Source organism: Colias eurytheme, chromosome 19 (assembly GCF_061535395.1).
Source record: "Colias eurytheme isolate Ceu_HAF_F1 chromosome 19, ilColEury1 Martin Lab GWU primary, whole genome shotgun sequence".
NCBI lineage: Eukaryota > Metazoa > Arthropoda > Insecta > Lepidoptera > Pieridae > Colias > Colias eurytheme.
In genome coordinates this window covers 6,014,667-6,027,612 of record NC_142998.1, presented here as the reverse complement: position 1 = coordinate 6,027,612, position 12,946 = coordinate 6,014,667, and the positions used below count along the sequence as shown (strand labels likewise).

The window sequence follows — 12,946 nt, the reverse complement described above, 5'->3', positions numbered from 1 at the left end:
GCTTATCTAACTCACCTAAATTAACGTCACAGAATACTAATAATAATGAATAGTACCGTAAAATGGGGTGAATAGAAAGGATTTCAACTTTTGAATCGAAATTTCAGTATGTTTTTAGCAAATTCCGAAGGTAGCAGTAATTGAGTCTTGTGAGTTAAAGTGTATTAAACTATTTTCAATGAAAGACTAACTTAATTTCCTCGTCATTTATTTAATAAATTACAATATTTGCGCGTTTTCTATTTACCCGCGATATGGGTGAATTGAGACGAAAAGGGGGTCAATATAAAAAAATGCAAGGATTGTCAAAATTTATTTATGTACGTATGTAATAAATAAATTTATTGTATAATATGTATGTAATTAATTTATTTATGTAAATATATGTATTTACGGCGCGTCGGTATGGCCACCGTACGCGCCCGCCACACGCTCAACCCAAGTTTGATTGTTGAACATTAATCTGTTAGGTAAATGACTGCCAAGTAAGTATCTTCAAAATCCGTTCAGTGGTTTTCACTAATAGACGTTAATTTGTATGCCAGCACAGTAGTGAAAATAAAATAAAAAATACATTCTTACAAACTTTCGTCATACGGCAACAATATTAATGGCATTCCTAAGTTTGCTAGGTATGCTTCGATTCGTCGCGGAAGAATTGCTGCATCTTCTGTACACTATTCTATTTACCCCTAAGGCACCGCAATACTTAAAGGACAACTTTGAGTACTTAAGCTCTAGCAATTCCCTCTCTCTTCCTTCTTCCAACCTGTTATTACTATGAACTCCTATCCACCATTCCAATTTTTTCAACAACTCTTTTACTGTTCGTGCTATCCAACTTTGGAACGTTGAGAGTATTAGACGCGCTAAAACGCTCTCCTCTTTTAAATCACTGTGAAAAGATCTCTACCTTTCCTTACTGTAGCTTTTTCCCTACCTTTCTGTTTCTGCTTGCTGACATCTGTAACTGTAACCATTGTTTTTGAATGTCTTATCATCTGTGTACTATGGCTTGTATATAGTATGTATGTATTTTGTAATATGTATGTGTATGTTTATTTAATATTATATATGTGTATGTACAATATGTATTTTAGTAATATTTTTAGTATGTACCTACATATTTTTGAAGTATATATGTAATATTTAGTTTATATTAATATGTGTGTCTATTTTACATTATTTGCAATGTATTGTTATATGTAATTGTAATTATAGTCATTTATTTTGCGCTATCCCACGACCTTCTTACATTTCCTTTCCTACCAGGTTGCCTGGTAGAGATTGCTGTTCAGCAATAAGGCCGCCTTTTGTACAAATGATGCCTTTGTAATTTTGTTCTTTTTTTTTCTGCTTTGTCCATTCATGTTTGTACAATGAAGTGTATTATAAATAAATAAATTCCAACCATTACCTGCGGCCCCATAATTAAAGCGGCTCGACGGAACAGTGGGGTTTTAGTCGGTAAGAATCCGACATTACCCACGGCTCCTTCCTTGTATCTATGCAAGATTTCCCCACTTAAGGTGATGAATTAATTTTTCTAACATTTACGGCCCTTTTTAAATCTTCGTAATTTTTATATTATTAAAGTTGTCGTGATGAAAATTCTTGACAAGAAAGTTCAATAGTAACACAATACGTCTACCGTTTTAGAAACATGATTCCATGATATTTTCTCGATAGAAAAAAAATACAAAGTTCTCATTGTTATTTTTTTTTAATCTCTGGCATCTTCAAAATAACAAACGTAAAGTTACGACTTTTTGGATATTAACTATAAAATATACAACCTATACGTCTACCGTGTTAGAATTTTGAAATATGCGATGGTTTTGAAATAAACAAGAAATACTTGAAATTAGCGCCTGACCAGCCAATATAGCGAGAGCCGCCCTGTACCTTCCCACCCCGATCGCTGCACGAGTCATTCCCGCTACGGCCGTCACACGGGGAACTTGTGTCGCTTGCGCAATCGTAAAAAAGGGTGACAACACGATAAGACAAAATGAGACAAATGGGGACAATAAAGAAAATAAGAAGAAGAAACATAAAGGTTGGAGGAAAAAGAATGCTTACAATTGGAACAAATTAATGAAGTAAGTTGGTTTTATTTTAAATTTGATGATAATTGTATTATAGACGATGTTTGATATGTACCCCTGTTTTAAGTACATAACGAATGTGTAAGATTTTTTCATTTATAGCATAAATAATCTTTTCAGAAATCCGGAATCCAGAAGGAAAATAAACCCACTGATTGTTCACAATGTGAACCCACTCCTTCGTAAGTACCTTTATTCAGTCAAAAATGTATGTTATCAACGCTCTACTGGTTTTATCGCATGATTCCATTTTTAGCAAAAAGCAACAAAGTGCAAAGAAATAAAAAATCATGGTGAACTTAGTGGAAGTATGGTGGACGTAATATGGAATTATGGAACAGGAGCTCGTTGGAGTAGTATTATATTTTAAAAAAATACGAAAAAATTTCAAGAATTTCTTAGTAGGTGGTAGATAAGTATGTTGTATAAAGAATTTGATGTTGATATTTATTTCATTTATACTTACTACACCTGTGCGGGAAATTGCTTAGTACTAAAACCGGTTTATATTCATATTTACATAGTAATGTGAGTTTTCATTTCGAAAAATTTTGTGTAAGTATATTAAATTGAGTTCCTGGGTGATCTGGAAACACAATTGGGCCCGGAGGATGGCGCTGCAGTCACTCCTCCTAATCACATGAACCGATTTGGATGAATATTTGTGTGCACATTTCATTGTTGTGGGATGATTGGTTGATTCGTTTTCACATTACCTAATATTATGTATTTTTGTTGTTAGAAAGTAAACTTAATTTAATGTTTATAATACATTATTATTGGTATAAATAAGCCAGTGTTCGTCTCACATTGCTGTACCTGCCTACCTATCCTACCAGGGCCTAACTTTGTTCTGGCCATTTTATTTTGATTATTTGTAATGAATAATTACAATTATAATAGAGTGCAAAAAATAAATACATGCGTCAATATATTTTGTGTTTTTTTTAAACAATTTTTTTATTTAAAAAAATATCATTCCGACCGCGGCTTTGCCCGCGTGGAATTAGGTTATATCGTGAATCCTGTTTTATCCCACAGAAGTGTTCAGTTCGGATAAAAAGTATCCTATGTGTAAATCCAGGCAATTAGCTATATTTTATCAAAATTGGTAATGTAGTCTTGACGTGATTAAGTAACAACTAACAAAAAAATATACAAATTAACATCCAAAGTTTCGCATCAGTTTTACTGTATTAGCGATATCTTCCACTCTTGACTTTGACTGAGAAGAATTAGGGTTTATAACTTCTTTCAGAAATAGTACCTTTCATTTCTGGGCATGATGTAATATCTACGTCAGCATCAAATTCTATCTAAATCAATTCAGTAGTCCGCGTAATTAGGTACCATTTCATTTTTTCAGAGTTATAATATTTTTTGTTATTTTAAAGATTATTTATAACTTGTATTATTTTGTAATAAAGTAAACATTACGAAATAATAATAATTAATAATTATTAATAATGTCTAAGTAGTTGTTAAAAAGAAGATAATTTTGTGTTTATAAGCAAGAAAATAAAACCAATAAATCAACAATTAAATATATGTATAACAATATTATAACTGTATGACGACTCCATACATGTTTGTCCCGAGTCGGCCAGCGGCAGCGCGGCGAGTATGCAAGAATGACTACGCGCACACCCGCGTTCGCGATAGCGAGCTATTAGACTCCGCCCGCCAAGCAGTGGATTTTTTTTTGTGTATCGTCTTAAAAAAAAAGTATGCTTCGATTCGTGCTTCCTATCTAGTTTTATAATTAGGGGACTATGTCATAGCTGTGGCCCGTGGCTATACTCTACAGGGACAGGCTAATTAAGCTTTTTCTTTTTAGCTATAACTAATATCATTTTGCGTTCAGTGTTGCCAGTTTCAGATGATTAACTTTCTAATAAAATTAAGATATCTCTTACCAAGACGCTACTCCTCTAGTCGCTGCTCGCTCTGGGAGACTGGTTTTTGTAAGTTTTCTAATTTAAAGGGAAGACAAATCCAAAAAAATAAAAATAATTAAAATCCGTTCAGCCGTTTTCTAGAACTACCTTAGTGGTGGCATCAAATCAATTATTATCTCTATCTTTTGTTTGAAGATTACGGCAAGCAATTTCCACTGAATGGCCTTTGTTAAATTCCATTTTTACGGGACGAAGAATTACCAGCCGTTTGATTGATGTCAATCAAACGGCTGGTAAAATTTTTGATTGATTTTCATCAATCAAGCATGTGATCAGTTTTCATCAGAATCTGTGTTCGTGTTAGACAAAGATGTGAATATTTTTTATTTCCACCGGGGATCGAACCCGGTCGGTCACACATTAATAATAACTAAACAAGGAGGCGTTAACAATAATTATGAGTCAAGCAAATCTGCCAGGCAGGCTATGAGCTTGTAAAATAGGATGTTGACTGCGAGGCTTTGAATGATTATTTGCAAGCATGTTTGCAAATGATTAAAACAAATATCTTATAATAAGCTTTATTTAATTATGAGTTAACAAATATTTTCGTATTTTTGAAAACAGGTTGTGACCTTAACTGAATATAAGTCGAATTGCATACGCAAACTTTACACGTTATGAAAAAAAAATAAACACTGAGGATTGTTTCTATAATAATGAATATTTATTTTATACTTAACAATAAGAATTCAATTCAGTTTCAAAAGCATCATGTATTATAATACATAAAGTTAATAACTAGAGCTCAAAAATCCATCTCGTGCGTCCTCAAACCGACTGAACTTACTTAGTAAGCGAAATTTTCCAAATTATCATTTAAATTAACTACACGGTACGCCGGAGCCGAGCGCCGGCCGACGAGGTGGAGCTTCCATAAATATTACAATCTCTTTCCAGCGAAGTCGAAGTACGAAACGAAAATCGGTGCTTTTTACAGGGTCGCCCTCGTTGCGGGTTCGATCAGTCGTATTATGGAAAAATGTACATAAGCGAGCAATCCATAAGTAAAGAATAAAATTATTATATAACATTATATATATTTGTAAGATAAATATGCTACATCGAGGACTGAACCCGAATATCATGCGGTCGCGAGCAATGGCGTGTCCGAGCGGATCACAACACGCCGCGAATCATCACCACTTTATACAACAATATAGTTTAAAATTATTAACACACGCTGAATTTAAACTTGTGTTAAGAGATCACACTTTTATACCCAATCTAATTTGATTATTCTATCTAGCAAATAGAAAGTAACAATTAGGTACGACTATGGTATTCAATAAGATAATGTTTCATTATACTGTAATCTTAATCACTGTAATGATTGTACAATGAATATAATGATCTATCAACGAGGAGAATACTTTTGTTTACAATAATTCATAAAAAAAAAAACTTAAAATTGCATGATTAAAATTTATCATACACGCGGCTACGACCGCTATCTATATTTTCTCTAAAAATATGAAACGACACAACAAGATGTTTTTACTTCAAAAAACACTTTAACATTACTTAGCCGAAATGAAATTCCTAATGCGGAGATACGATTTTGTGATGACTATGATATATTCAGAAATATCCACAAAGATGCCAATGTAAAGAGCGAAACGCTTTGACGTCGACAAATCGCACGTTTCCGTCGGTGATAAATGCAAGCGACACCTTAGAAACGACAATATTGACTTACAACAATCACCAAAGTATACTTTTGATATCATACACAGCTCGCTCACATTCACCACGATACTGGACTAGTATCCCATCACTGATCCCCATAAAACCTTAATCGAATCGATTCTTTGCGATTTCTGTCCAAGCAAAAATATACAAACGTTTTTCCTAAGCTGTACAATTTTTACACAATATAGCGCCGCGGGCCGTGTGGCCATGACGTCGATTCAATTTTTTTTCCCAAATATTTTTAAGTATTTTGCGTTCGGTTTCATGGCCACAGCGGGCGGCGGCGGGACTGCTGACTTCAGTCTATTACGCTCCATTAATCTAAAACTGAATTGATGTAATTCAGTTCTTAAAGATAACAACGACGGCCATTCTTACACGATATTAAACATTTAGTACATAATATTTGGAACATTAGACACTGACCGAAGTTGCGATCCAATCGACTGAAATTTAACTCTATATGTAAATGATATCCAATCGTAAGGCCTACAAACTGAATTACAATACAAATTGACATGAGCCGAGGGGCTCGGTAGCAGTCAGCACAAGATGACATGTTTCAATCAGTCTTGTAGGAGTTGAATGCGACGGGGTTCACCGATTGAAACAAATATATCATTTTAAACTATTGTAATGAATTTATACATAAATTATTGCACGCTATATATAAACATCCATTTTGAGTAATGATCGACGTATTATTCATACTCAGACCAACTTGTCATTCACAATCACACTGAATATTCCATTACATCTCGATAATTATTGCATGAAATTGCCTTTAACGTTCACTAAAACTAATTATATAGGCATAAATAAAGATAGGAAAGTAAGTGGCGGCGCTAGGAACGGAGCCGATTATGTTATTATGTAAATGTATTTCGCACGAATTGAACTTATATAGACAATGACTAAATAAAATTACATCTACAATATGCATATCGCGGCGCTTGCGTCGGTCGGCGCCCGCCCTCCACACTTCATTGTACTGCAAATTGCGTCAGTAGCGTGAACGTGAATGATTTCCTACTACCTATGAACACGAGCGGATAGCTTAACAAAAATAAATAATACATTGAATAATGTAATGTAGAGTGAATATGCTTAATTCGCATTAGAATGAAATCGAATAATTTCAAATTATATCACAACCGGTGTGGAGGGGGGGGGGAGCCGCAGCGAAAGCGCCGGTACAATAGACACGAGTTCAACAACACACAAACTTATTATAGTCACGATATCATCTATGTTATGGTAATTTATTACTTACGTAACGTAACATTAAACACTGCATTCACAGAATTTATACTCAACTCATCGCAAGGGATCTCGAATGATCTGCATCTAAATGAAATGACGCGACATCTATCGTCACTATGTGCTACATGAGACGTTCGAATTTGTTCAGATGTTGGAATGGCTTTCATAGTTCGTGAGGTAAAAGCGATCTCGTGTCCCTAATGAAATCGAAATAAATAGAATCGTTGATTTCGGTGAAAATGAAAATAACTCGCTACGGACGGGAACACAAACATTTAAAACTGACAACCGCACCCGGTACTTTTGCTATTTTGGGACTTGATACTATATATTGTATCCGTATGGTTAATACTTCTGTACAATTAAGGTGTTCTATTGACGGAATTGAACTAAAGAAATGAATTGTGAAACAAAATACCCCGATCGTATATAAATTATGAAAATAAATTAAAATAAAATTAAGGCCACTTTAATAGTGTTCCTTTTCATTGACTAAGTTTTTTCATACTTGAATATAAGAAAGTTTACGATAATTTTAACAGACGTATTAAAATATTGAGATATAATACAATAAGTGGTCGTTCAACCGGCAGACTGAACTAGCTGCCTTAAGTAGTTCGATTTAATAAATTTTGGTCTAAATTTATTTAAAGAGCATTATAAATTGCCAAAACGTATAACATTAACATTTTTAAAAATATTATATGGCGAACATTGTAACTCTTGAAAGTTTTACTAAAATTCGATTTATTATTCTGTTTCCTCGTCATTTTTCCTACACACCACGTTAACATCAATGCTTACACATTGATTGAATAACGTTTAAACAATTTTATCAAAAAAGAATAAATAAATAAGAATTTATAAAGTATTTTTGAGACGAAATGGAGATTTATATGAGTGACTGAATATCGCTTTTTGATGCTTAAATAAGAATACCATTTAAACAAATTTTAAGTGGACAGTCTTAAGACAACAAAAATTGATATTTCAATACTTGACATCTCCTTAGATAATGGCTTTAGCATTCCATCGTAAGCATAGTAAACAGATACATTAATTAAACCAATGTATATTTATTTAATATACAATAATTTTATATTAATGTTCGCGAATGTATATTACCAAAACTATTTCATCTAATGACATTTACATAAACACTTGAAGTTAAATGGACATTATATTTAAATACATTTCCATACGACATATAGATAGCTTCAGTAAATTTACAACTGTGAGACACCAAACAGATTTATAACCAAGCTAACAATTATATAATCCAATGATGTAATATGATCGAGGTATTCCGCGATCCGAATAGAATAACATGAACAACTCAATTTAAAAAAAATCTATGATACAACAAATTTGGACAAAAAATCTATACAAACAAAGAAATAAGCTAAAAAAAATTTAAAAAATGTTTTCTATCCGGTTCGCATTATTCGGGGTCTGTATATGGGGGTCGATGCGTGTAGGCGCGGGTGTGTGTGTGTGTGTGTGTGTGTGTGTAGTCACGTGGCACACACGCGTCACTTGTACGCGCGCGTCGCGCACTTCTTCTTTTTGCGCTTGAAGAAGCAACAGCATCTGGAATACACGGATTGTCTGCATGAAGATTTTATGGGTCTGCTTGTGGTTATGTCGATTGGCGTTTATTGCAATAGGGGATAATTTTTAAAATTTTCAAATATTTATAAGCATATCAATGCTACACAAGATAATCTATACTAATATTATAAAGCTGAAGAGTTTGTTTGTTTGTTTGAACGCGCTAATCTCGGGAACTACTGGTCCGATTTGAAAAATTATTTCGGTGTTAGATAGCCCATTTATCGAGGAAGGTTATAGGCTATATATCATCACGCTACGACCAACAGGGGTGAAACCGCGCGGAGCAACTAGTATTTAATAATAGTTAATAGTTATAGGGGAGAATTTAATAACTAAGTTAAAACTACAGGTAAAGAACCCCGTTTCATTTAGGCTTTAGGGCCTATGGGCTTCATGTATTTAAATTTACTTATGTGCCCTGCCAGACTACGACCATATTAGTCTTTAATGGGAATCGAACCCATGACTTCATGAGTATATTGCTAACAAGTTTAAGTTTATGGAGGAGATGCTTTGTAAAATTCAGTATATGTTCCAAGGATTTAAAATTTATACACGACAAAGAGTCCAATAAATAGTTTACTTTTTTACTTCAAAATACTTCTTATTCATTATTTTAAATTAATTTTGAAAGTAATACCATAAAATAAAATTAATAAAATGTAAGAAATAAATGATAATTAACTAAATAAAATAATTCATTGAAATTAAAATAACGTAAAAATATAAATATGCCAAAATACAAGTGCAGAACTAGCTTTTTGAAAGCAAGTGCATTATACATTATATATTTACATACACTGACAACAAGATTAATCTAGCTTATTTAGCAAAATTAAAATCGTTTACCATTTGAAGTCAAATTTGACTTAGCACCATCTAGTTTCTAGATCTTCGTTGTAAATCTGACTATTTATGAAAAGTAAGATTGAAATGAAATTAAAAAAATAATGAGGAATTAAACTTAAAATAATAATCGGCACAAGTCGTGAGTACAGACTGAAAAGATTCAACTGTTTGTCAAGTTAAGATTACAATGAATAAGATTGTAATGATAAGCAAGAAGGTTAAGATGAATTTAAAATTTATTTTTCCAATAAATAACAAAGTTGCTGTCTATAAGTACATTATTCAAATACCCGTTGATCAATTAAGTAAAAAATCGGTTATATTATATCAAAAAAACTTAAAACTCACGGCTCGTGCCAACAGAAAGGAGGTTTCAGTTGGTTTAAGCATAAACATAAACATTTATTGATTTTACATTTAACAAAGTCTAATTACACAATTAATATTTGTTTTTCTTTAATCAATATAAAATTCTTATAAAGTATCAATAAAATCTATATTCTGCATATTTTTGCATCCCGCAATCTTTGTCACTTTGGTCCATCGCACCACTAGCCCCACAAAAAAGTTCCACACAACTAAAACCTCCTTGCTGTCCACAAAAAAAAGTAAAAACTAAAAAAAAAAACGTCAAACTGGTATGCATACAGTTGCAACACTGACTTGGTGTCGTCGACCACGTCCACCTCGTGGTGCGGCTGCGTGATCGGCGTGTTGCTGTGCCCCGCCGTCGGGTCGTCCGCGCCCAGCTCGCCGTTCGTTGAGCTTACCACCTGCGTGTAATATTTGTAGATTCAAATACATGTACATAATTGTGTTTTGTTGGTTTGATTTTACGCGGGTATTTTACTTTTAACGGATTTTATACGCGTATGTGTAATAAACGTAAGATTTAAATACAGTGAAACCTGGTTAAGTGAGACATCAAGGGACCTGCAATGTCGTTTCACTTATAGAGGTATTCCACTTACCCAGTGTCTCAGATATACAGGTATAAATAAATATCTGTCTCATTTACAGAGGGTTCCATTAATAGAGGTGAGAATACAGGTTATTTCAGTTATATACAGCTTGCGATCATTAAATAAAATATATGGTAGGGTAGCCGGTAGAATAAGAATAAGTAAACAAACAATGTTATCTCAGTTACAGAGGTTTATGCATATAAAATTTACTCGCTGTCTCAGTTATAGAGGTAACTATGATGATAAATCGAAAGAACAAATCCCAGATACAGAGGTTTACATCGTCCCACTAACAGAGGTAATTCAGTGCCAAAGTGTTGGGACCTCAGCATGAGTTCCAGTTATGGAGGTTTCTCACTTATCCAGGTCCCACTTAACCAAGTTTCACGTACATGTATGATAGTGCGTTCTTATTTTTCATTTTTATGCAAGTAATATACATTTGGAAGACTTTTGAGAGATTTTTAACGCGATTTATTCAGTAGGAGTCAATCTTCCCGTGACCACGCTCGCTGTAAAGTGTTCGAATCGTCTGGTTTAATAATATAATGAATAAATCGCGTATAAAATCTGTTTAAGCCTTTAATTTCTAATTGTTTACTAATAACTTAAGCCCACTAGTGTTATCTAATGATAAAATACGAAGTGTTGGTTTATTTTTCTTTCAGTTACAAGTTACAGTTCCTTATATTCAAGATTCCCCATTATTGTTAACTGACACTTCTATAATAGTGAAACTCTATCATGGGAAATTATAATGAACAATATTTGAATTTAAGCTCTAGCATTGTGAAGTAACACAATCACATGTGCATATTCAATCTGTGTTGTTTTAAACAATGTACTTTGTACAGTGTATGCTTGTGTGAGTCTGGAAATAAATTATTTATAAAAGGAATACATATAGATACAACGCGATGTATATTTTATACTAATATACATATAGTATAATCAGTTGACTAGAAAGTAATCAGATTTTTAGTATTGAAGAATAAGCTCAGTTGAAGCAAGCGTTTTCAATCCAATAGATACATATTATTTTGATAATCACACGAAGCGGCTTGTTTTATTAATTTTCGATAGTTAAGCGTCATGCAGACAAACAGAATATTTTCCGTAAATAACTGACCGTAGACACAGATCCGGGAAATTTCACATACCGAAAATGTTTATTCTTCAACAGCTAAAAATAAAAATACCAATTTTCAATATATATAACATATAAACATGAAAGTCAGTCGGTTCTGATTTAGTGAAACTATAAAATATATTTCTTTGGACATTGTATAATTTATTAAAGGATCTCTGTTTTTATTTGTATTTGCCATTAATTGTAATGTGTATTTTTTATTATATTTGCAAAGAAAAGAGGCAAACAGAGTTTTATAATATTATACCATGACTGATTCATGCAGAAATTTATATTCAAGTTTTAGAAGTGTTTGTGAGTTTAATAAATACATATTTTATTATTATACAGGGTGTCCCACTGTTGGTATACTAAGCTCAAAGGAGGTTATAGTTTTGCATACACTGAGTACGTAAAAAATACTTATAAAATTCCAGACGCATTTTTTTCAGATAGATGTATTCTTAAAACTCTTCTGTGTACACCCATAACAAGCAACCCGCCCAACTTTGCCACCAGCACGTGAGCTATCGTTTAAGATTATGTTTTCATAGACAAAATGCTCATATTAGAGAAGCGGTATATGCTGGCTGCGCGAAGTTAGAGAAGAAAACATGGATTTTCAGGAAAAATTTAGCAAAAAATTTTTGACGTAATTTTGTTGTTCAAGTATTTTTTACGTGATCAGTGTATGTAAAACTACAAGTCCCTTCGCGCTTAGTATACCAATAGCGGGACACCCTGTATAGTGAGCGTGTGGTCCGTTGAGATTGTTTAAATAAATAACGGTGATGTGCATTGTATAATAAAGTTGTTTGTTATCAATTTTTAATATTAAATTATATTTATTTCTTGAAAATCATAAATTATTTTATTTTTACAGTACATAAATCAAGCTTAAAAAATATCCGTTATTTTAAAGAACTCTATAAATTAATGAAAAACATTGTCCACTAATTTTTCATTATAAAGAATATAATATGTACTAAAGGAGAGTAAAACTATCCAAATTAATATAACCAATTTGCAAATTACGTACGATTTAGAGTATAACCAGTATAGTATTTGATTTGTGTAATTAAAAAAAAAATGATAGAAAAAACCAGAATAACAGAATTTTTTCTGGAAAGTGAATATGGCAAAATTTCTCTCTGTATTTTAATGTTCCAACAGTCGAACAACCTTTAACGAAGTCTAGTTTAATAATTAAATATTTAGTTTAAAATAACATAAGACATATAACTTACACCGATCCATGGCATTAATGTAAATAAAATACATATAAAAAAATAGTTTTTACCATATTTTGAGCCTGTGCCACTTTTTGTAAAATTATTACGTTCTAATGGATAATTTATTCATTAAATT

General features: G+C 32.6%; 1 protein-coding gene and 1 long non-coding RNA gene across 16 annotated transcripts in view; one reads left to right on the top strand and one right to left on the bottom strand.

Moving 5' to 3' along the window:
* The first annotated feature begins 1,577 nt into the window (after positions 1–1,577).
* LOC149900201 (uncharacterized) lies at positions 1,578–3,460 on the top strand. The gene is made up of 3 exons (XR_016457804.1): positions 1,578–2,102; positions 2,229–2,290; positions 2,365–3,460. It is a non-coding gene; the product is annotated as an uncharacterized LOC149900201 (long non-coding RNA).
* Positions 3,461–4,573: 1,113 nt separating this feature from the next.
* Positions 4,574–12,946, bottom strand: part of gish (casein kinase I gish) — a 32,661-nt gene continuing 24,288 nt past the window's right edge. For 12 of the 15 annotated variants that reach the window (XM_090113144.1, XM_090113143.1, XM_090113146.1 and 9 more), the window contains 2 exons: positions 10,133–10,257; positions 4,574–8,629 (listed from right to left, as the gene is read on the bottom strand). In XM_090113144.1, the coding sequence (XP_089969270.1) occupies positions 8,554–8,629; positions 10,133–10,257 (201 nt within the window). In that variant the 3' untranslated portion in view covers positions 4,574–8,553. The remainder of the gene's footprint in view (positions 8,630–10,132; positions 10,258–12,946) is intronic. The other 3 variants (XM_090113156.1, XM_090113155.1, XM_090113158.1) reach the window with 3 other exon arrangements.